Raw genomic sequence first — 24,168 nt, 5'->3', positions numbered from 1 at the left:
CTGCAAGTGGACCAGGTTGTAGATGGCTTGAGCAGGGGGTTCCACCAGATGTCCTTGAAAGGACCCTTCCCAACTCAACCATTTAGGGACTCTATGGTCAGCTACAACAGGAAAGGCTACTTTTCTTTTGAAGCATTGACCATTGATAAGAAGAGTTCAAATTGTGCCAGGGGAGATTTAGATTGGATATTGGCAAAAATTTCTTCACCAAAAGGGTTATCAAGGACTAGGACAGGCTGCACAGGGAAGTGGTTGAGTCACCATCTCTGAAAGTATTTTAAAAAGATGCAGATGTGGAGCTTAGGGACATGGTTTAGTGCTGAGCTTGCCAGTGTCAGGTTAATGGTTGAATTAAATGATCTTCTGGGTCTTTTCCAACCTAAAAGATTCTGTGACTTTGTGGGGGGGAGTACTGATACCTCCAGCACCCCAACAAACCTCTTAGCTGCATGGTTGGCTGGTTTTTGTTCTAATCCACATTCTGATCCCTTCTGTTTTGTGCTCAGAACAGGGATACTGGTCAGTCTCAGGCTGCACTTCTTCAGCACGGTATACTACAGTTAATTTCCAGTAACTGTTTGGGCATGCTCAACAAAGGAGTTGGGATGATTGCTACCTCCAACAGGGATGACTGTTCCCCCTTCTGGTGACATGTTCTAAATTCAAGAAATTATTGAATGGGAGGATGCTTACCTGACACAGAGTGGCCAATTTGTTACAATGCACAAGTCGGGGAAGGGATTGTATATTTCTGCAAATTTCTCCACTTGCCTATAAGAGTGGCATATTGCACCCACAAGATTCCTTCCAATCCTACATAGGTCCTGTGGACAGCAAGATAGGAGAGTGTGTGCTTGAAAGGATGGGGAAGGCATAAAACAGCAGAACAAGACAAGAGGCAGAAAATCTCTCCTAAATGCTTCAGATGAATAGTAGAGAAGAGAGCTCTCAAGCTCAGAGAGAATTTGCTACACTTATAAGGGAGAGTTTAGCTGGGAATACAATCTGTATAGCTGAAAAGTAGCTAACAGGATTCAGACACAGCTTAAATGTCCAGATCTGATTTTGTCCCTGCTTTGTGTTTCTTTGGTAGATTCTCTCCAATATGTCCATGTTCTGTCATACTTTGGAATAAAAAAGTCTCTCCCAGCTCCTGCCAGTTTTGTCACTTTTTTAAGTGCCCAGGCTGCCTGCTGGCCCAGAGTGACCACAAAGACAGCACTTTCTGTGAAGAACTGCAGAAGTGAAAGCTGGTGAGAAAGAATTAAGAGCTCTGTTTTCATGTGGTTTACATTTTATTTTTTTCCCTCCTAATATCAGCAGTAAGTTGAGTTCTTGGGACAGGAAGTAGAGAGGGAGAGAACACATTGTAGAGGGTGTGAGGGCAGCTCTCAGTTATTATGTAAGTGTGAATAAATAAATTTAACTTCTGCAGCTGTGTCATACTGTCAGTATGGAGTCACAGCAGGACTAAACCAATCAGTTTTCCAGGAGCCAGCAGCACTTCTTCCCCAGTTCTTCACTACTGAAGCAGCGTACCGTGGGGAAACCTCCCAAATTTGTCTCAAACAAGTGCCTTTTCCAGCATGTTGGCATGTTCACTAAATGCAGTATTTCTTTCTTAACTAGAGGATGCAAAAGTCTCAGAACTCTGGGAAAGAACATCTGCCCCTTCCACTAACAGACTCGTGGAAAGTGGATGTGCTCTGGGAGCATGTCATAAGGACAGGGATGTCTTTTGAACAGACCAATCTCACATCTCACATTTATAGCTTTATTAATTACATCCAAGCTGCTCAAGCACATTAACCTTGTGTGCTGAACCTGGAATTCCTCTGTAGTGGCAAAACCTGCAAGAGTCGGGGGAGGCACCTTTATTCCAAAGTATAACAAGACATGGAGAGAATCCACCAGAGCCACAAAGTGGGGACAAAATCAGAAGGATCAAGGACACAAAGAAGTTTTGTGTAGTGGTCGAGAGAGAATGCTCGCGCAACACAGGCCACTCTGGAGGCACCTGGTGGTGATGCGAAGCCCAGTGACAGAGGGACTGCTACCGCCTCCGGCAGCGAGGGGAAGCCTTTAATTCCTGCTGCGCCTGCTCCGAACCTGTGCGGGGCACACGAGAGGGGAGAGGGCGACTTCAGCGAGGGACAGTCACAGAGCACTTGGGTCAGCTGACTTGCGGGGCTGTTTCCCGCTGTTTCCTGCCGCCCCGGCACTGGAATCGAGACTCCCTCCGGCACCGCGCCCGGCGGAGACTCCGCGCCGTGAGGACTCCTCCTCTCTGCCCGCCCTCGTCGTTCATTGGTAGAAAGGCGACTGGGGGCGGGGCTTTTGCGCAGAATCTCATTGCCCATTGGCTGACGGAGAGGAAGTGGGCGCGGTCCGGGGATCCCCCGGCCCTGCCCGCCTTTCCCCCGCCGCACATCATTCGCTGCGAGGCGCACCTGGGCGGGCGATCCCGGCCGCTCCCGCGTCCCCATTGGCGCCGGGCGCCAGTTCCGCCACGCTCTTCCCGGCTTCCGGCTGGCGGGGCGGGCGAGGGAGCCGGTCGGGACGCGGAGGAGGCCGGTGTCGCCCGTGGCTGTGGTCCCCGGGCCGCCCAGCATGGGATGCGCATGAGTCGCCGGTGTCTCTTCCCTGTGGGCGGCGGCGCCTGGCGCCGGGGCGGCCGCAGGTGGGTGCCCGGGGCGGGGAGCGGGGCACAGCGAGGCCGCGGGGCGAAGCCGCGCTCCGTCCCGGGCGGGTCTGGGGCAGCGGCCCCCGGCTGGAGGAGCCGGGCCCGGCCGCTCCGAGCGCCGCGCAGCAAGTCCCCGGGAGAAGCCGTGTGTGGGGCTGAGGGCAGGTCCTGCTTTCGGCCTCGGGAGAGAGCAGTCACGAGCCCTCGTGTCACGGGCTTCCTCATTTCTGTGACCGCGCACTGGAACAGATTGCCCGCGGAGGTTTGTGGAGTCTCCCTCACTGGAGATATTCCAGAGCCGTCTGGACACACTCCTGTGCCATGTGCTCTAGGATGAACCTGCTTGAGCAGGGAAGTTGGACCAAGTGACCCACTGTGGTCCCTTCCAGCTTGGCCCATTCTGTGATTTCTGCCTTCCTAAGCTTTTGGTGCCCCGTGGCGAGCAGAGCCCCCGCTCAGCAGCCGTGAGCTGTCGCCGTGGACTCTGCGGGGCTGGGGGGATCTTTGGGGTCAGTCAGACGGGCTCCGTGTCCGCCTGCAGCCACGTGCTTGTTCAGTGGAGGGTCTGCCCTTGTCTGCCTTCCACCAGCCACTGGAGCTTCACCGAAATCTCCGGCAGAATAAGCAGAGGGGGATATATTGCACTGCTCTGGCTGGTGCCATCATTGACTGTTTCATATGTGATTTAAGCATGAACCTGAAAGCCCAATCTTATATTGTTATTGTTGTTATTATTGTTATTATTATTATTACTGGTTTTTCACTTTCATTACTGCCTGGTTGGCTGGCTCTTATGTCGGATGCCTTACTTTCCTCCTTCCCTGATGTAAACTGGGCAGGGAAAGAAAGGAAAGGAAGAAACTGTTCTGTGGAGTTGCAGTTTAGCATTATAAATGTCTTTCAGATTTTCAGCTAAAGGAGTACTGGCAAAATCATTATAAAGATTAAGGCACTTGAACAAACAGAGCCTGACTAATCAGAGTGGCTCTTCCCTGCGAGCTCTTTACACGAGAGCTGTGAAGATGATTGATTAGAGGCCCCATAAATAATTTTCTGCTGACTGGCTTCTCAGTGCAACGCCATAACAAACAGTGGATTATGCCTGAAATTTACTCCAGTGTTCAGCCTGCTGGACTCTGTTCTGGCAGTTAATTAATGTGCTCAGCAGCAAAACTTTTTGTGGTCTCTAGGCAAATTCAGAAAAGAGCCCCAAATCAGCCCAGGGAATTGTCATTGGTGGCTGTGCAAGATATTCAGATTTAGTGTCTCTTGTGAACTGTGAGTTGTTTCTAGATTTCAGCTTCTCCTTTTTGCAGTGAGGACTGAGGAAGTGGCTAATCATTGACTCCGTGACCCTGGAGTTAGTTTGCGGGGGGCTGAAGCTAATCCTTTGCAAAGTTAATCCTCTGTGTTCTCTGTGGCATGTGTCCAGGATGTCACCACCTTGCCATACCTCTGCCTTGCTGCTGTTCTTTATAGCCCTGGCTGTAGCCGGGGCCGAGCAGTCGGAAGAGAGGAGCTGTGATGTGGTTGGTGATGAGAGCAGTGAGTCGCAGATGGAGAGAGCCCTGCTGAAGAAGCTGGAGCCCCTGAGCCACATGAGGTACAGCATAACACCCTGCAGGCCTCGGGGCTGCACAGTGGGCCAGGGGGTAGGGAGGATTTGGTTTAGACTGCAGAATGGACTCTCCCTGTTAGCATGGTCTCAGATTGGCTTCTGGGTCTGAAATGCCCACAGCTCTGAGTGTTCTTGGTAATCCAGTGGGCTGTCACTTCTGTCCTCTCCGTGCTGCAGGTTTAACGTGACTGTGGAGAAAGGCAAAACAGAAAACTACATCTACCACTTCAGGGTGTGCAGGGAGGTCAACAGCACCTCGCATGACTTTGGTGGCCTGGTGCAAACAGACAGACAGAATGGAAAGACCACAGTGATAGGAAGAATCAATGAAACCCAGGTCTTCAATGGAAGTATGATTCCACTCAATACTTTGCTTACTCAGTAGCTGCCTTTCGCCTCCTGATCTGGATTTGTAGCCTATATTGTTTCTCTCCTGGCAGGTGACTGGATCATGCTGATTTATAAAGGAGGTGATTCATATGGCAGGCACTGCAGTGGTGAGAAGAGGCGAGCTGTGATAATGATTTCTTGCAAGCGGGGAGTTACAGCGGTGAGTGGCACCTGGGGTGAGGGAGCATCAGGAGGCTGCCAGACCAATGGCTGATTGTGAGCAGAGGGGTTTTGAAGGGACAGTGAGCTGGCCTCCAGTGTCTGGTGCCCAGCTCCACCAGCAGTGATAAAACTGTCTCCTGGTGAAGTTCAGTGTGTGTGGGCGTGTTTTCACGTGACTTCACTTTTCCCAAATTGCAGAGTTCATTCAGCATTATTTCCGAAGAGCGGGAAAAAGAGCAGGAGTGTTTCTACCTCTTTGAAATGGACAGCAGTCTGGCTTGTCCAGCTGAGAATTCCCACCTCAGCGTTGGCTCCATTCTACTGATCACGTGAGTCATTTGAAGAGCTGTTTGTGCCTGAGTCATAATCTCCAGTGCTATTTAGAAACATAGCAAATGCTATAGTAAGACTAAATTACTGCAGTATACTTTCCCACAAGCCAGCATTAGATGTTACTATGCCTCTGAGCTTTTTGGACAAAAGCTCTTGCTCAAGGCATGATGCAGGGCTGGTCTGTTCCCAGTAAAGATTTTCCCTCATAGTTTACAGACAATTGCACTGAAAGATGGGGGATTTGACTTCCTAAAATTGTATGATTGCTCTTTGACAGAGTTGGGAAGTCAGACCAGGAGTCTTGACTCATTTTCTGTGTTTGTGCTTAGAGGCACTACTTCACGTGATGCTGCTAAAAAATTTATACAAGCAGATTGATAACTTGGGGACCTTTTCTGGTCTGGTTTCTGTTTACAGCTCTGTTCTTGAGTGGTGCTAGCATTGTTCCAATGCTAATGTGAGGCAGGTAGCTGGCTTGGGAGAGATTTTCTGTAGGATTTCCTCTGCTTTGATTTTCCTTTTATCTTTTTTTAAATTCTGCCTTTTAGGTTTGTGTCACTAATTGCAGTCTACATCATTGGTGGGTTTCTCTACCAGCGCCTCATTGTGGGAGCAAAGGGCATGGAGCAGATTCCTCACTTTGCCTTCTGGCAAGATCTGGGCAATCTGGTGGCAGTGAGTAAAAATTCTTATGTATTCTCAGTCTAGCCCATGTTAGGAGAGAATGGCATTGACTCTGTGGTTTGGGTAGACCTACCAGCAGGGTGGAGTACCTTGAAGCAGAAGAAGAGCGTATCTGTTTCCTTTTTCTTGAATATGCCATTTTTTAGTCCTTGCTGAGACCAATTCCCTGCCTCTGTCCTGCAGCTGCTACGTAACAGACTTGAACATGTGCTCCTCAGGAGTTAACACTTTCCAGGTAGAAATATTCACCTGGGGACTGAAATGCTTACCTCTGACTAGGTGAAATCCTTCCTTGGTCATTGTAGACAGTATTATTTATCCTTCATACTTGCCTTGTCCTGATGTTGCTGCATAACTGTCCAGAGCTTATAAGACTGAGTAGGATGGTTTTTATGTCACGTTTCGGGGAGATGTTTCACAGGGATAGGCACAATCCCTTAGCAAAAGAGGAATGGCAGGAGCTGCTGTGGTTTGGATGCTGAGTCAACTGCACATAGTCTGATGCTGGTGCTGTGTCCTGTGCTCGTAGGACGGCTGTGACTTTGTGTGCCGGTCCAAGCCTCGGAACGCGCCAGCCGCGTACCGCGGCGTGGGGGACGACCAGCTGGGAGAGGAATCAGAAGAACGGGATGACCACTTGCTGCCCATGTGATAGGCTTTCCACACCAAGCTCCCCATCTCCCCAGTGCTTCTTTAGCCAGGTGCCTCCCAGCCAGTTCTCCTTCTCTCACTTCTGATTTTCTTTACACTGTTTGCTTCCGCTGTCTCCGGTGTGTCAAGTCCCATGGATGCCCTTGGATATGAACAGCACTGGTTCCTAATGGCATGTCTTATAAATATAATGCTGGCTTAGGTTTTAAAAGTGCAGCAGAGCTCAGGGGAGAAGTGTTGACAGTTAGGCAGAAAACAGCAATATGAGTGTTCAGCACTGAGCAGGAATGGGAGATGAATCAGTAAGAGGGAAAAAGGGGCATGGATGGTGCAGAAAGGGAAAAAGGCTATGGGTTAAAACAGCTGACACTGTAAAAGGGATATTTTGTGTCTTTTTTTTTTTTCCCTAGGGTTTACAGGATCTGTAAGACACTGGAATTTTTTTCTTTGAATGCATTTTCAGCTTTTCTAGCTTCTGCGCTGTTACACAATTTCTGCCAGCATAACTGGCACAGAGTGCTCTATGCCAGACTCTGGGGGTGAAGGGGGTGAAGAGGCATTAGCACCTCTGCAATTTTTTGTTTCCCTAAGGCAGAGTGGTGTGTACTTCTCGACAGTTTCCTTCAACAGCTGTAAAAGGATGCATGCCATCCTCTCAGACTGGAGAGGGGCAATGCTAAAAAACCATAGGAGTTAAATGGAGTCTCATGACTTCAGTCAAAATATTGACTCAGTCTTCTCAATCAGTGAGAAGCAAAAGGAAAAGATGTGCTGCTAAGGAAAAGGAACATTTGCTGAAACTGAAAGTGACATCAAGACAAAATGAGACAGGTAGCTGCCACTTGAGTTCTGACACAGGCTTCCTGAGGTGACTGCCCACACACCTTAGTCAGTCAGCATTGTGATTTCATGCTCCCAGAAGCTCCTTGTTTTGCAGAGGGTTTTCCTACAAAGCTGTCAGAATTTATTTTTATATCAAAGGAACCATGGAAGCCCAGGCTAAGAATGCTAACACACTGAGAACTGCATGAGGGACTCTTACATGGTCAGCTTTCATAAATCACTGTCCCCTTAAGCATAGTGCAGGCCAGTCTTGAAACACTAGCCCTTTGCAGATGGTCCTTAACATACTGCCACTGGCTGGGAGTGAGAAAGACCTCCTCTTTGGGCCTTGGTGAAAAGAGGTACAGTTGAATTGAAGACTTAATGGGAACCTTCAGGAACTCTGCACCTTGGTTCTAAATTGCTTTTTATTTGAGAGGCTAGACTGAGCAATCCCATTCTACCCTACTATGGATTGGCAGAGAACTGCCCTCAGTGTGGGGGACAGACTGTGAATAAGCAAGCCACTACTATGTTAACAGTGGAGTACAGACAAGGTTCATGTATTTTTAAGACATGGAGAAAAAAGGGGTGGTCCTGCTATCTTTCTGGGTTTGGAGTGGGCAAGCAATTCCTGCTTTCTTTGACTTTTGTTACAGTCTCAGTCTTTCTAGTAACATGGGAAAAAACAGGAAGTCAGTAAGTCTGTTACTGTTCTCATGGTGGTGTCTAAGGTAATTTTTTTTTGTACAAAACACAACTTTCAAAAATAAAGTGACCAAAAAACCTGGTGAAGTGTTGTGCTAATGTAGCAAGAGCATCTTTCTCACCCAGAATCGTCCTTAGTGTGTGGTGGTGTCTTGTGCCTGAACTCTTGCCAGTAATGAACATGTATGTTCTTGTTCATGGCTTTTGCTGCCACCTTGTTTCACTCCAGGTCCTCCCAGGCCTGTGAGGGGAGGCTATCGACATCTTTCAAAACTGAAACTTTAGAGGCTCAGGTAGTTATGGATGGATGGATTATACTCTGTATTTTTCTGCAGCAATGAGAGTCAAAAATAACTTAGTGATGAAGCTTGTACTTTGCAAACACTTGGGGGTTAAAAAGCAACTAGACCTGCAAAGCCTGATCAAGCATTTTTTTTTTTATTAAGAACACTGAACATGAAATGAAGAAGTGAAGCCTTCCCATTTGACTGAAATAAAATCCAGTCCTCAGGAGTAGCTGGAAAGGGTGGCAGGCTACCTGCCTGCCTACCCTGCCAAGGGTCAAACTAAACAGGAGTTTTATCACACCCAGCCCGCTAAGAATAAAATAGTTTTAAGGGCAGCCTTCCTCTGCTCACTGCTGATTCTAACCTCCCCCTCCCCTGCCCCCAGATTACCGTAGTACCACGGTGCAAGCAAGCATGGGCAGCTTCCTTTGGGCCTATTTGCATTCACAAAGCCTCAGAAGTCGTCTCACATCAACAAGATGGCACAAAAGTGAGATGCAGCAGCAGTTTAAACGAGGAAGCTGCTACCACATTTTATCCATCTAGTAAGCACTTTCTTCCTCCTTTTCTAACCTGGGTCAATGAAGAGCCCATTTCAAAGATCTCTAATGTTTTCCTACCTATGCTACTAGGCTTTCTCCCATGCCACTCCAGCTTTCCTGCAATAGTAGGTGCTTAGCACAGAGAACAGTCTTAGGTTTCACTCAGATATTCATGTGAAACTTCTGAGAACAGAAAAGCTGAGATACATGGTTTATAACACTATTTTGCTTTCAGGTATTTGGCTCTAGAGGGCACTTACCTCTTCACATTTTGTGCGACTCCTTCAGGTATTTTGCCTGTTTGAAGCAGAGGTGCTTGTGGAAGAGAATAACTCTGCCCAGGTTTTCACCTTTGGCAATTTGGCTACAAAAACACCACATTTGGTCCTTAAAAAAAAAGCGAACGGAAGAACCCCTAACCAAACCTGGAGGGGCTGAGTAGGAGAAAATCAGCCTATAACATAAATTCTACCCTTTTGAAATGAGAAGTCACATTAAAAGATTAGTATTCAGTTCTTGTAGGGTGTGTGTTTGGTTTCTTGTAACTGAGAAATACTTGTTTTACAACATCCTCCCCCCCCCCCCCCCGCCCCCCAAAAAAACCCCAAAAACCTGAGGCAAGCAGTACAATCCTGCCAGCCTAAATTTTGTCCTGTAAGCTCTCCTGAGGATAATGAAGACAGACACACAGAATGAAAAGAAAACAAACTGGTAAGAAAACACAGGAAACAAAACATGAGCCCATTTCATGAAGAACCTTGGTGCTTCTGGAGACTGCTTTGGATCTGTAAATTATGCTTTATCACAATGGGAAGACAAACCTAGTGCTGCAAGGTTTCCTAATGTAAAACAATCCCCTCCCCTTCTCAGTTTCCCATCACTTTGTCATTAAGTACTCAGGAAAAATCCTCTGACTGGTTCTGAGAGGAGCACCTGGAGTGAATAGCTGCCACAACACTTTAGCTTTACTGTCTCCTGTAGACATGCAGAGTAAAGACAAGACAGCTCCTATTGCCACAGGCCTTCAAGTTTGGTATGCATGCTGGAATGGCTATTGAACCCAGCTCATGAGCAGCCTAGGTATTTTTGAAAGTGGAAAAACAGCAGCCCCTTCTGCTCAAATTCTTGTTTGTCACCTCTGTCACTCGCAATTTGCTAGTTCCCCTTCGTAAAAGCCCCCAGCACAGGTCCTCCCAATGTCCATGTGGGGCCAGCTCTTCCTGTGCCTTGAATTCTGGCAATGATATTCAAAGCTAAGATCTAGCAGACCTGCTGTGGCAAAAAAGAGTTGAGGGGAGTTCCCTTTCAGAAGTCTTTTAAGATAGAGAATCCCCTTAACATCTTTATGTGGTGTATAAAGGGGAGGCATATTCAAAATCAGGAAGAAGGAAAGTTGTTTAAAGGCCCCAGGTGGCAGTTTTCCTCAACCTTGTAGCACCATTAAGAGACCAAGAGATGGGCTTGTGCATGGCAGTTTCAATTAGTTAAATTCCTTCTCATTCTTCTTGAATGCAAGACCACAGGGGACTGTCCCATTCTTCCCCACCCCAGCAGGATGCTCCAAAACTGGCAGCTGCCCTGGGGTCAGAGCAAAAGTGAGACCTCTGGCTTCAAGAGTTCTTAGGTCTCCTTGAGGACGTTGATCTTGGCACAGATCTTGAGAGCTGGTCCCAGCTTGATGTTCATGGCACTCATGAGATGTTCCTCCTTCAGAAGCAACAGGGCCTGACCATCAATTTCCTGTGACCGAAATTCCTCAGCAATTTCCTGGCACCCTGTGAAGCAAACAAAAAGCAGTGAGAAACACATATGCACCGGGCACTCCCCTCATTTCGACTAGGAATCTAACCGCCTTTCCCTACTCTGTTCCACAGTCTCCTTAACCACACAGGCAACTTGAGAAACAAATCTTGAGAATCCACCTCTATGATCTACTCCAATTCAGAAACATGTTCAAAAGCAGTAGGCACTACTGACACCATTTTCCTTCCAGAAAGAGAGCCCGCTCTCCCCATGTTACTGGATCACAGGACTGGATCTTAACTTCACCTTGCAATGATGCAATGAACTCGTACACTTCCTCCACACTCCAACGACTAGGATTGCTGGAGAGGAAGACTGGGTTGATGCCATGTAGATCTGGGGTAGGGGGGGCCATATTAGAGTTTGCCAGGTCCCTCTCTCCATGACTGGCCCTTACTGACAGGGGTCCTGGAGATGTAGGGGACAAAGCTTCATCATAGCTGGAGTTATCAGAACCTCGACTTGAGTCTTCCTGGCCCTACAAGCCCATAGGAAAGAAAGAAAAGAAAATTCACAATTACAAGCTGAAAAACGACATTGAGAGCAGCAGCAACAGTCTGGAACAACTATTTCAAGCTGTTGGTCCAGGGGCAGCTGACACAAGAGGCTCCCTCTCTTCTTCACATCAGAACTGAGGCTCATTTGATTCTTCTATGGCCCAATTCAAGTCATTCATGTGAAAGACTGCTAATCAAATAGGAAAAGTGGATTGTTTTCTACCAAGGCTGTCAGTTGATCTCATTCACTGAGACCTTCAAGATGCACATGGGAGTGAACACAGTGCACAGAACAAGTACAAACATGAGTACACTTCCTGCAGTCCCTGAGGGATTAGAACAGCTCCCTGTGCCTTGTGTAACGAGTGTGTCTGCGTTCCCTCAGCACATCCTGCACCCACTGTGACAATGTGGGACAGCCAGCAGGGACAATCCCACACAGACCTAGCCCTGACAGGTGTGTGTCCTTACTCTGTGGCGCTTGCCCTGGATCTTTGTTCGTGCAATTTCAGAGCTGCTGCGCCGTGGTCCCCGTCGGCGCACACGGGCATAGTTGGCTTCCTGGAATTCCTTCATCTTCTTTCTCTGCATCCGGAACTGATGGCTGCAGCTGACGTTGTACCTCAAGTAAGCAGAAGCAGAGCAGCAGTTAGAAAGCAGCAGCTATCTAAACCTACTACTTCTCCTTGCTCTAGATGAGGATAAGACTACTCTTTACCATCAAGTTCTCTTCCTCCTCCTTCTAAGACTTCCCCTTGGAAGAAACCAGTCCAGACTTCTGACACCAGCAATATTTGGGTACCAGAGTCTTGATCTAACATCTGAATGGTCAATTAAGTCATTCCCCTAAGGGAAAAAAGACCCATAACAAGCACCCTGCTATCAACAGGAGGCAGCAATGGCTAGTCTAACTTCTCCCCAGATTTTTCCCCAATGCTCCCTTGTGTCTTTGTCTAGTACCAATGCAGACAGCTACCAGTATGCATTTATTTAGTCAGTCAAATGCACATTTCTCTAAAAAGAGGTTGTTTATAGCCCCAGAATTTCCCACTTCATTTTCTGAGCAAGCCACAAATCCTGTTTATACTCAGCATCAAATCCGCCTCTCCAGACCTAGAAGCATTTACAAATCATTTAGAGTGCTAAAGGATCTCTGTGACCAGTACACATCACAGAGGGAGGATCAGGTGTACTGAAAGGTGGTGAAGGAGACTCCTTGAAGAAGGGGCACATGCCCAGTTCCAGCAAACATGTAGTCAGAGGTAAGGAGTATTACATCTTGCTGTTATTACCTTTTAGCACAGGTCATGGAACAAAACCTCTTGGAGCCACGGAACTGGGTTGCTGGGGCATATTTCCCACAATATTCACACTTCAGCAAGTTTGCCTTCTTGTCAAGCTCTAGTGAGATACAGAGATACACCAGTTGGTGATCTGAACTGAAGCACATCACACACCCAATGATTCCCCCTTCCACTGCTCTTCTTCTGAGCAGACAGATTCTAAGCACTATTTTCTACTGAATGTAGTAAGTAGTTAGTTTGGGTAAGCCACTGGGAAACGAGAAGCACAAGCTCCACTAATTAGGACCCCAGGATATTAAACAGCAGGTTTTTTTTTCTCCTGGTCAGTACCACTTCATGAAACAAGCAACAAACAGCATATTCCTCACATCCTGTGAAAGTGCATCACTGCACTCTCTGCTGTGTCCACACATGCTTCACAGCCTATAGTCACTAAAAAGACAGGTACAGTTCAGAATCTCCTGCTTACTACTGACACAGGATGTGTTAGATCATATTTACAACAACAACAAAAGCATTGCCAGTCTTCTGGCACTCAAAAAAAGCGAGATCCTAGTTCCATAGCTCCAGTCTCTAAGAAGCTGCCAAAAAGAGACACAAGTCTGTAATGCATTTAGTAATAAAGAGCAGAAACTTTCAGCAATGCTAGCTAGTCCTCCTGGTCCTGAAACTCACCCATGGAAGCACTATCCTCTCCCAGAGAATTGCTGGACATGTTTTCATTCTGGCCAGAAGGAGCCTCTCCCTGCAGTGGTTTCTCAGATTCTTTCAGCAGCTGAGAACAACCCACCTGGACAGAGAGAGAAGGAGTTGGACCGGCCAGTAAAGGATTCCCTGTGTCCACCACCCTCTGCCAAGGCATATGCAGCTCAAAATTCAACTCAGAAGAATCTCTCTACCTAATAGGGAAGGAGAAATGCTGAAAAAAGTCATTATTGCTTCCTGACTCACAGGCTTGGTTGTTCATTTAAAGATCCCCAAGCACTATCTGCCTTGAATAATATCCAACTCCATGTAACTCCATTTCCCCTTATTTACTTCAACTTCACTTGCTGCCTGTTCAAAATGCACCTTTCCCTCACAGAGAGGAGAGCCTCCTTACAGTTCCTGCATTAATTATTGCTTTGGTGACTACTGGAGTAAGCAGTTGCTGCAACACTTGTTTTGCTCCTTCAAACTTCTTCTCTTTAATGACACTCCTTAATGCCTTGCTTCACTCATGACACCTCCCTTCCTTCCTCTTTATTGTCTATGTCTCAGGCTAAAAATGCTGAACTGGAATATGGGGGAAGATACTCCTATGCAAAGATGGGTGCCCACCACACTCCCAAAGAAGTGCTACATCTCCTTCTCCCACCACTACAAAAAAATCCCTACTGGAAAGGGCTCTGCTCCCTCCTGGATGACAAAGCCTTCAATGATGTGTGTGAGGATCTGGGGCTTGACGATGGCTTGAGGAGGCTTGGAGTCTCCCATCTGACGTGACACCAGTGCCAGGTTTGGGGTGGAAGCAGAGGTGGGGGTGGCTGAGCCTCCTTCACTTGATGTGGCATTTGGGGTTGCAATGGCAGCAGTATCAGAATTATCTGAAAAATTAACAGCACAGGAGTCAGATACCTTTGCTCCAGCTACTTCAGGTCATTAGCACACACGAGCAGAGCTCTCCTTTGCACCTTACCTCCAAGGCCACTCTTCTCCTCCATATTTTTGGGGCAGTCTGTTACAGGAGAGGACCTGGCAGGCAGGAGTGCAGTGACACTGGGCGGCTCCTCCTTCTCCTCCTCTGACTCTGCCTTGCGCTTCACTGCCAAGGTATGAGATTTGCCCTGCATGAATAAAGAGGAACACGTAAGCAGATAGAAAAGCTCCAAAGCAAAGAACAAGCCAGACCAAAACAAAATAGCATCCGCTCCACCATACTTGATTTCCAGCCTAGTTTCTTCTGGAGATGCCTCTAGCTCCCTCAGTACATACCTCTACTTGGGAGAATTCCCTAGCAAGGAACAAAGCTTGAGAAGGCTCGCTATCATGCCACAGACTAGGATCTGGTGTCCCAAGTCATGACGATACCCTGGTATAACATGTAGACACTGTGTGAACCTCAAAGGATTATTGCAGGAAGAAATGGAATGCCATTCACCCAGCAGTTTCCAAACAGGTTTTTTGGACAAACCAGATCAGTTTCAATGGAGAATCGAAAGAGTAGGGGACACACATTCACCAGGAGCAGAACTGTCCCCCTGCTCTAAAAATCAAGACAAATCCTGTGGCACCTTCCTGATGAAGCAGACAGGTTAGAAAGAGTTTCAGCAACTGGCTAAGGAGGTGTTCAAGACAAGGTTGGATGGAGCACCTACTGAAAGGTGCCCCTGCCCATGGCAGGGGTGTTGGAATTACATGATCTTTAGGGTTCTTTTGAACTCCAGTTATGGATGACTCCATGATCTGAGCTGGCAAAGTGCTGTTGTCTCATGGATTTAGGTAGGCCCTAGCTGGACAATTCACAACAGCATGGACAACGCCTATGGAATTTGAGTTTTCCTCTGCACAGCCTGTTGCTGGGGGATCCTCTAAGGCCTAGAGTCAGTGGCTGGTTCCACCACACACCAAGGGATCTGTAACCCAGAAATATCCACACTGGAGCAGGTAATGAGTAACTGCAGCCTGTGGCGAAGACCCACACTGGAGAAGGAGTTTATGAAGAACTGTATCCTTTGTGAAGGACTGTATCCCATGGGAGGGATTCCCCCATCCCAAAGCAAGGGAAAACCATGAGGGAGAGACAAAACCTTATGAGCTGACCACAAATCCTATTTTTGGCCCTCCTGAATCATTCAGGGGTAGGAGGTAGAAGAGTCAGGAGTGAAGCTGAGCCTGTGAAGAAGGGGGGAGGTGTTTTTTGTATCTGTTCTTATTTCCAATTAACCTACGCTAAATTGGCAGTAAAATAAATAATTTCCATAAACTGAATTTGTTTTGCCCACAACGGCAATTGGCAAGTGATCTCCGCATCCTTATCTCAACCAACAAGTGTTTCACTGTATTTTTCTCCTCCTGTCATGTTGTGAAAGGGAAGTGATAGAAGAACAACTTGGTGGTCATCCAGCAGCCAGCCAAGGTCAACCAAACCCTACTGTTAATTGGGATACTCAGTATCTGGTGTGGACACCCACCCCATCCTAGGTTAGGCTCTGAGCCTCACCTATTAACTTCATGCAAGCCCTTGAATGAAAATGTGGAAGAGAAATGCTTGTAGTCAGTAGCCCCAGGGGTTGGATTGGAATTAGTGCTTTTGAGAGTAAAAAAGTCTCCACATCCCTTTCCCCAAACCCCTTACCCATCCCATCCCACTGACCTGGGCCTGGACTGCGATTGGTGTCCTAGGAATGAACAAAGAGAATCCATATGCTATTCTCCTTCTCAATGGTATCACTTACTGGCAACTGGACAGACTGCATGTAGAATGCTGCTGGCATCTGAGCCATAACTGGAGAGGAAGCTGGGCTCTTCACCATGTGGGCTGTGCCTTGAACTTGTGCCAAATTCACCCCCGTGGTGAGAGGGGGAGCGTCCTGTGAGGATGCTGGAGCTGAAGATGATGATGGGGAAGCAGCATGGGTTTGGGAAACAGGCTGGACTACAGCTGGCATTCCCCGGGACGTCGGCACTGCTGCAGCAATCTGAGCCAAGCCCAGTGCCTGGGCTTGGCCTGAGCCCTGCTGCCGAGTGCCCACGACCTGCACTGGGATGTGTGGCGGAGGCTGCTGTGTTGCTGACATTTTGGCAGGCCCAAGCTGAGGGGGTTTGATGGGGGTGACCAGAGATTTTGACTGAATAGGAACAGGTGACTTGGTGGCTGGCTGGCACGGACTGTCCTGCTGGAGCTGTAAATGCTGTGGCTGGGACTGCAACATAGGTTGCACCACAAGGGTCTGTGCCTGCTGCTGGCTTTGGGGGGGAGCCTGCTGCTGCGGAGGCTGAGCTTGCTGCTGCTGCTGGGTCAGAGATGCTGCTTGCTGCTGTTGCTGCTGTTGAGCCAGTTGGAGATGGGTGGCTGTGTGGAGGAGCTGGGACTGGCGGTGCTGGAACTGCTGCTGGTGATGAATGGCTATCTGCTGCTGGATCACCACCTGCTTCTGCAGATGGATCTGCTGCTGCTGTTGGATCAGTGAGTGTGGCTGGATCTGCGTATATGTTGCTATGCAAAAACAGAGTAAGAAAAAACAGAGCACAAAAGTTAGCAACAGTGCAGCTGGGAACAACAACAACAAAAATAAGGCAGCCCCACTGCACTGGTTTGAGACATTAAATTCCAAAATGACTGACAGCTTTCTTGCAGAGGACATGAGGGATTAAATACACTTCGTGTGCTAGTAGAAAGGGATAACCCCTTGAGACAAGTCTCTGGGAGGACAGAAGCTGGGAGATGTACTGGAAAACCTTTTATCACCAGGCTTCCAAATGTCATCCTCATGAAGGCCAAACAATTTTGAAGAGAAAAAAATCCAGATGAATGCTTACCTGAGCTGATCAGTGTCTGGCTGGGTGCTGGTGTAGCGGTCCTAGTGAGGTTCATGCCCACCGTTTGCTGTCCACCGCTGTCTGTGTCACCCTTCTTTGCAGCTGCGTTCTCTGTCTCTGTCTGGCTGCCCTGGCTGACAGTCACGGCTTGGGCAGCCGCCACCGGCAGCGGCTGAACCACCCCGGTGCCTTTCCTCTGGCAGCCGCCAGCGGCACCTGCCGAGGAGCTCTGGCTCAGTCCCATGGAGGGCTGGCTGCCCCCACCGGCCACCACGCCCCCGGAGACACCGTTGCTGCCTGCTGCTCCCTGGCTCAGGTTGAGGGACTGCCCCGGCCCGCTGGAGGAGGCCTGGGCCACTGCCATGGCCTGGCCCGTGCCGGCGGCCGGCGCTAAGCCCGAAGCCGGGGAGCTTCCTGGCAGGGCTGTCTTCTGAGCAGAGCCTTGGAGCTGGGCGTTGGTGGCAGAGGTCTGCTGGCTCCTCACAGCCAAGTTCTGCACCTAGAGACACACACAGCAAACACAATCCGTTCACTTTACACACAGGACCTGCCGGGAGTGTGACAGAGTACGTGTAAGTGACACACTCCGCTGGGGTGCAGGCTGGGTTGGTGCCTCAGGTCTCATGTCAGGAGCTGCTCACACTGCAGGGAAAAGCTCAGCACAGCCCTCCCCAGGAAGCACATTATCCTGAACTTTCTCCTGCCCAGTCTCTGGTGGAAATTAAAGACCTCATGGCACTTTGTAAAAAAAGTCAGTCTGGGGACAGGCTTTCTCCAGGGCATGGGACAGACTTCAGACCTGCCTGTCTGCCATACCCTGGCACTGGCAGGACCCAGTTCAGCACAGCTCTAGAAGCACTGAGATGCCCCTTTAAAGACCAGTCATTCATTTTTAATTTTTGTGCCACCTGCCGCCCCCAAGGCCACAGATTTACTCATGGCCCACATCCCTTCTAATTTCACCAGTTCCTCTGCATTTTGGTGCTGCCATCCTCTGTATTTACTCCTCCTCCAAATGCCATGTTATGTCAAAAGTTTGATCACAGATGATTTTTCTTCAAAAAATTTGCTTCAGACAAGTTTTTGGCATCTTTACAACAATGAACCACCTGGACGGAGGAATACTACCTCTGGCAAAGACTCTTAACTGCAGAGTGACTGAAAACTGTACATAGAATTTAAGAGCTCTTTTCACACAATCACAACCAAGAAACTGCAAAGGTGGGATTGATTCAGCCTTAAAATTCCTGATCTGAAAAATTTTAAGCAGAAACTAATATCACCTCTGGAGGCAAAAAGCAAACTTTGATGACAAAATCTCCTGCCTGCACAGGGCTGGGGATAAAAGAGCCTTGATCTGTTATACAGGGAGAGCTTGAGACAGAGACCAGAGTGTGGTGTGGCAGAAGCAGGGGAAAGGGAGGACTCTGGGAGGGAGGTCACTGACCTGGTCTGTGTCTGCATGGACCCCAGGAGACTGAGTGGGTGGTACCTCCTGCTGGACAGCAGCCACAGCCCCGTTGGGCATTAGGATGAGTTGGGAGGCGAGCGGCACATTGCGGCCCAACGTCCGGTTCACCTGCAACAGGTTCCCCAGCTGCGGCTGTTGAGGATGAGGTGATGTGGGATGGAAGGAATGGAGGCAGGAGAGAGAAAGGAAGATAAAAAAACCCACAAGCAAACAGATTATAAAGGAACACTAGGCTGCAATGTCACACATTACAAAACCACCAACCCTCCCTGCACTTTAACACTGAACACAAGCCTCCAAAGCAGGAAACTGGGAACAGTTTCCTTATGGAAGCAAGCACTCCTCTATCAAACACAGGTCTGGGCTAACTTCCACAGACTGCCCAAGGCTGTTTATCTAGAACTGGTTGAACAGTGATAAAAAAACATACATCCAAGATTAGTGCTGCTTGAAATGAAGAGGATTAAAATTTGTATCTGAAGTCAACTGAAAAACAAAAAATATTTTGCAAGTAGGTAATCAAATCCCAGACTAACTCCACAGTCAAGCCTAATGCTTTCTACCTAGCTGCACTTCAAAGCAATTAAAAGGATGACATTTGTTCACATTGATTTATTTGTCTAGGCTTACTTGAATTCTGACTTACATCCCTGAGCTCAGCAAGCAGTAGAAGAGTAATTTACCATGTATCTGTTCCAGCACTGAACCAGAACAGTAGCTTTATTTCTGTGAGCTACATTCAAGTCTAGGGACATGTATTTCGCATTTACACTCTAGGGAGAAGTGCTATGGAACCTTTAACATCTATGCAGGGCAGAGACACACACAGTTGTCAACATTCTCACCTGAACCACACAATACAAAGCTCATCTATCTCAAAGGCTGAGCCCAGAATCAAACTTGTGGTTTCAGGGAGGAGAGCTTCCCCATGCAATTTCAAAATATAGTGCAACATCCTTAAAGCCAGCTTAGTCTCTAAGTGTCAGTAATCCCAAGCACTGAAACTCTGCATTGGTTGGTAATGCAGGCAATTATCAGCCTGGTAATTGGCTCATTGTTCATGCTCAGGACACATTTTGGTGCACATCTCTTACCCGAAGGTACATCTGTGCCTGTGACTGGTTGAGGGGTGGTGAGGTGGTGTTCCCCAGGAGCACAGACTGGGTCAGCGTTGTGGCGCTCGGGGAACTCACGCTCTGGGAGCGACTGATCAGCTGAGCAGCCGACGTGGTGGCAAGGTTGATCTTAGAAGAGAGAAAAAAAAGCTTCAAATCACATATGAAAAGATGGAGGCCAAGGAACAAGTACAAATATGCTTAACGGGGTACAGTCAGAACAGACATTTTACTGGTTTTTCCTGCATCCCACAGGGGACCAAGAAGAAAGTTCTTGTCTTAGAGGGCTTGTCCTACAGGCTACACAATCTAAATTAGCCAAAGCCCTGGATACTGACCTCATTTGTATGCTGAGCTTGACAATCACTGTTAGCATGCAACTGCAATAAGAGATCCAAAAAAATACATCATTTTCTCCAGCCTCCCAAGTAAAGGTACAACCCACAAAACCTACTCTACCAACTCATTTACTCTCTGAGCAAATCCAAGCTCCTCAACACTCACTACAAAACCAGACATCCTCTCATTCAACAAATTACTGCTCTGCCTAAGACAAAAGCCGCTCAAGACTCCTCCTTCTTATAAATCCTTATCCTTTTCTAATCCATGACAATGTATCCCCAAAGCCTCAGCAGAGATCCACGTCTACCTTTCCAGCTGAGGCCTCTCCCACCCAAAAATCTTATCTGTTTTCCTCAAGCCCCAACAATAATGACAGCACCCCAAATCTTCAAAGTTGCCTGCATCTTGTTGATTCCCAGCATTTTTAGAATGCTGTGTGCATCCTAAAAGACAAGGAGGAGACAGAACAAGGCAGGGAGTGAAAAGGAGGCTTCCATATGCCTGTGAGGGAGCAGTTTTACTTACAGAAGCCTGGGTGGTGGTGGTCTGTTGTGAGGTGCTAGTGTTGGGGGAGCTGGCCTGTCTACTGGCTGCAATTGTAGCCTGCAAGAGAGAATGGCAGAGAAATGAGTGCCCAAAGAAACTTTTCAATCCAGCCCAATTACTTGGCTCTGTCAGAACACCTAGTCCCCTACCCCCAGAGTGTACGCCCTCCAGTCCTTCCACCCATGAGTATATGCACTACTCTAGCCCAGCTTATCATACTACACACTGCAACTCTCACCCCGCTGCTGAAATCCACTGTTAACACCCAGACATTCCCTGCAATATTAGCAATTTGTTGGGCTAATTAGGCAGTTTAGTAGCAATGCAATGATAGCACTCCAAGTAAGAAAATTCAGATTAGAGAGCATATGGTTTGTGGAAGAACATAAATATTGATAGATTTATTTCCCCCTCTCTGATGCCATGGGGATTCCCCTGCATGAGTTAGTTAGTTTTATAACTAAGATTTGTGCAAAACTGATGAGAGGATTTTATTGTTTCTATACTTTAAGACAGCAAGAGATTTTGAGAGCAATGACACCCTGGACTAACTGCCAAGGAGCACAGCTACTGAGATATTGTTAGACAAACAGAATGTATTCATGTCACACGTAATCCATTTTGAACTGATGATTAAGTCTAGTAGGTGAACAAAGTTGGCAAAGAAAAAAAACTCAACAATTATACATTATAAAATACATAGATTTATATTGATCTGTGTATGTCTCAATTAGAGGCTGGACATGTTCACCCTCCTTCTGGCTGGACATGTTTACCCTCCTGCTGGTAAAAACATGGCTACTAAGTTCCAAGACAGGAATTTCAGTGGATGCTGCTTGAAATTTCATGCAAACACAAACGTTCATTCTTAGAGAAGTAACAACCCACTGTTCCCTTTAATACAGTTTTTAAACACTACTGCATCCACTGCTGATTTAACCACCCATCTTTTATTTAAAGAAGATGCAGGGGGTAGTCATAGGCCACTGAAGTGCAAGTTGCCTGATGGGGATGCCAAATTTTATCTTCCCCTGTTCTGTACCCAATAAAGAAATTAATCTTTGCTTCAGGCTTCCAGTTGACTGGCTGTTTGCATTAACTCTAAACAATGTATTTAGGGACTCATTGTCCCATCATGGATCAGGATGACTCGGTGCATAAGGCACTATATAAATTATAAACAGAACCTCTAAATCTTCCCAAGAGCATGTTCCAACTCCTCTCCTTCTGCCTCTTGGCAGCTCACCTGCTGGACAGCAGCCAGGCTGTGAAGTTGGGCACTGTTAAACTGCTGCTGGAGCATAAACTGATGGAAGTACTGGGCTGCATTGGGCTGTCTCTGGAGTGCCTGCAGGGCCTAGATAAAGAAGAAAACCCAATTGTCAAAAATTGCATGCCATTAAAATGTGATCGAAGAGAGCAATGAATAAGTTAGCAACAGCCATGAGAACATCCCTGGACCACATGAAAAAGCAGGCACTGGATTAGCACATCCAAATCTGTAGTACAGTTACAAATTTGGTTACACACTGAATCACAAGTGTATTCCAGGACAGTGGGAATCACACTTGCAAGACTTTAATAAACTTTAGGAATCCGTGGATGTGCATGCTCATACAGGCAGACATGTGTTCCTGTGTAGTTTGTGTATGGAGGGCATAGAGGAACTGGGATGGCAAACTGATTTTCTCTAGAACATCCGGCTAAAACCAATCTATTGGATCACAGTACAGATTAAATCTAGGAGGTTGGACACCAATAAAACCTATAAAACATGAAGCCTCAGGCTACAAGAACTAAACATCAGGCCTAGCATAAGAATTTCTAAATCTGAAAAGATGAGAGCACGGTCACACCTTGACACCCAACAACGCAGAAGAACACAAAAGGGCTCACCACCACCTTCCAGTGCTGCCATCCCAAGGCATACCCATGTCTCACCTGTACTGCCTGTCGCTCGTAGAGAGACATCTGCGAGATCTGAGGACGGGTGCTTCCTCCAGAACTGGAGCTCCCACTGGTGGAGTTGGAGTTCTGCTCACTTTCGGTCTCCATGGCGACAGGATCCCAGGCGCTCAGGCTGAGATGGACTCCAGATCTACATTGAAAGAACTGGAAACTAAGTCAGGCTACAGAAAGAACCAAACTGTATTTCACTACATTACACAGCTTTTGTACTAGAATATCTCAGTACCAGGCTCCCTGCACAGCTCTGATACGCCGCAGAGACCAGGGAAGCCAGGATTCTACAATCACCCAGAAATCATACTCACACTTTAAATCTTTTATTACCACCATCAGAAACATAATGTGCATATTCTCATATTTTTATTGCCATGCTATATTTGCAAGCTACAGTATCCTGACCTCTTAAAAAGGTAGTGGAATGAAGGAGCAGCTGCAGCTCATTTAAACAATTCTGCTTACAAACCTGACCACCCCTCCTTTCAAGAGAGACCAGCAAACTGAGGCAAATTGCCCTGGGCTTCCAGTCCTCCAACGCACTTCGGCAATTTCTGATCCTCTCCTCCTCCAGCCCTTCAGCTCCAATGCCCTACTGATACAAACTCGATCCCTCTTCCTCCCAGTTTAGCCCCCAGCCCTTGACTCTTTCTTCTTCTCATCACACGAACTTTCCAGCTACTTGTTGCTCCCAATAGATCTTAACCTGAATATTAGATTAGAAACTGGATCTGTGGTGGTAAGTTCCTTTCAGGAGGAACAGAGTCAGAAGCAGAGCAGAGCGGATGAAGTGATCACTGCTAACACTTGTGAGGCAAAAGCTGCTGAAGAGGTCGTGCAGAACCACTGAGATCTTCCAGCAGCAGAAAAATGAGTTGCAGTGAATTGCAGGACTGAGAAAGGACTGGAGGCGGCTTTCATCAGCCAAGAGGAAGAGAAGTGAAACTGAAGAGAGTGCTTAGCAGAAGAGTAGCACATTGAGATGATCAGGGAGTTTCCCCGCAGCAAGAAACATGAGCTACACAGGGAGTAGCAGCAGGAGGGGCTAGAGTCAGAAAAGGGAGCAAAAGTGATTATTCAACAGAATTCCACTGGAAAAAAAATAAAACCAAGTTGACTTTTTAGAAGGTTAAGACTCCATGCAAGATTTTTAAAAAACTATTTCTGGTAAGTCTTATTACCACCGACAGCCTATTTGTTTGGCTGGTTCCTCTGTAGCATATCTGAGACCTCTGTAAACGCACTTCCAAGAGCCAGAGCACCAGCATATCCCCTTATCTAGCCATTTTTAAATCCAGAGATTCTGAACTTTATAACCTTCACCAAACATTTTCCTGGTGTATAAGCAAACAGACCAGTGCAGCAGAAAATGAGGTGCAACAATAGTCTCAGCCAGACAACTTTTTAAATTCTGAAATGGTGTTAAGGGCAGCAAATGACTTTAAAGTAGGGCAACAGCATTAACACTGCAGAGGATGGGTGGCTAAATCAGGGAGCTGCTGCTTCAAACCTCCTCCTCAAACTCAGGAAAATCCTTCAACTGGCAAGCAGAGTCCTACTGCTCCAGTCTGGTCTTCCAAATACATGTTCACCTCTGCCCTCAGGCCCTGCTCAGGCATCCCTCTGCTGACCCAAAACTGGCACCCTGCACTGCTTCAGTAGTGGCCACCTTCTCCTCAACTGAGACACACCTCCTCCTAACTGGCCACTACTGTCTTCAGGCACAA

At 47.5% G+C, this 24,168-nt stretch overlaps 2 protein-coding genes across 3 annotated transcripts; one reads left to right on the top strand and one right to left on the bottom strand.

Moving 5' to 3' along the window:
* The first annotated feature begins 2,481 nt into the window (after window positions 1-2,481).
* M6PR (mannose-6-phosphate receptor, cation dependent) lies at window positions 2,482-8,134 on the top strand. Its single transcript, XM_066341215.1, has 7 exons — window positions 2,482-2,680; window positions 4,116-4,286; window positions 4,479-4,651; window positions 4,742-4,851; window positions 5,052-5,182; window positions 5,735-5,861; window positions 6,400-8,134. The coding sequence occupies exons 1-7, from the start codon at window positions 2,616-2,618 to the stop codon at window positions 6,520-6,522; spliced, it is 900 nt and encodes a 299-aa protein (XP_066197312.1). The 5' UTR covers window positions 2,482-2,615; the 3' UTR covers window positions 6,523-8,134.
* Window positions 8,135-9,505: 1,371 nt separating this feature from the next.
* Window positions 9,506-22,572, bottom strand: PHC1 (polyhomeotic homolog 1). 2 transcript variants are annotated; one of them, XM_066341213.1, is made up of 15 exons: window positions 22,421-22,572; window positions 21,726-21,836; window positions 20,459-20,536; window positions 19,930-19,971; window positions 19,571-19,720; window positions 18,453-18,608; window positions 17,006-17,504; window positions 15,922-16,682; window positions 14,163-14,310; window positions 13,862-14,070; window positions 13,160-13,274; window positions 12,473-12,581; window positions 11,652-11,802; window positions 10,930-11,161; window positions 9,506-10,655 (listed from the first exon to the last, which is right to left on the bottom strand). In XM_066341213.1, the coding sequence occupies exons 1-15, from the start codon at window positions 22,532-22,534 to the stop codon at window positions 10,501-10,503; spliced, it is 3,030 nt and encodes a 1,009-aa protein (XP_066197310.1). In that variant the 5' UTR covers window positions 22,535-22,572; the 3' UTR covers window positions 9,506-10,500. The 2 variants fall into 2 exon arrangements, with proteins under 2 accessions (XP_066197310.1, XP_066197311.1); XM_066341214.1 differs by lacking the exon at window positions 19,930-19,971.
* Between the last annotated feature and the right edge of the window lie 1,596 nt (window positions 22,573-24,168).

This window comes from Sylvia atricapilla, chromosome 2 (genome assembly GCF_009819655.1).
Source record: "Sylvia atricapilla isolate bSylAtr1 chromosome 2, bSylAtr1.pri, whole genome shotgun sequence".
Classification (NCBI taxonomy): domain Eukaryota; kingdom Metazoa; phylum Chordata; class Aves; order Passeriformes; family Sylviidae; genus Sylvia; species Sylvia atricapilla.
The sequence above is the reverse complement of the archived record's forward strand: the minus strand, read 5'-3'. Positions and strand labels throughout refer to the sequence as shown.

What these genes read in the sequence shown, in the direction of transcription:
- M6PR (XM_066341215.1), top strand. Translation starts at nt 2,616, where the DNA reads ATGCGCATGAGTCGCCGGTGTCTCTTCCCTGTGGGCGGCGGCGCCTGG. An exon ending in GGCTCCATTCTACTGATCAC is followed by an intron (nt 5,183 to 5,734) that starts GTGAGTCATTTG and finishes TCTGCCTTTTAG; the next exon opens with GTTTGTGTCACTAATTGCAG. An exon ending in ATCTGGGCAATCTGGTGGCA is followed by an intron (nt 5,862 to 6,399) that starts GTGAGTAAAAAT and finishes CTGTGCTCGTAG; the next exon opens with GACGGCTGTGACTTTGTGTG.
- PHC1 (XM_066341213.1), bottom strand. Translation starts at nt 22,534, where the DNA reads ATGGAGACCGAAAGTGAGCAGAACTCCAACTCCACCAGTGGGAGCTCC. An exon ending in GCCTGGCTGCTGTCCAGCAG is followed by an intron (nt 20,537 to 21,725) that starts GTGAGCTGCCAA and finishes TCTCTCTTGCAG; the next exon opens with GCTACAATTGCAGCCAGTAG. An exon ending in TCCATGCAGACACAGACCAG is followed by an intron (nt 17,505 to 18,452) that starts GTCAGTGACCTC and finishes GTGTGTCTCTAG; the next exon opens with GTGCAGAACTTGGCTGTGAG.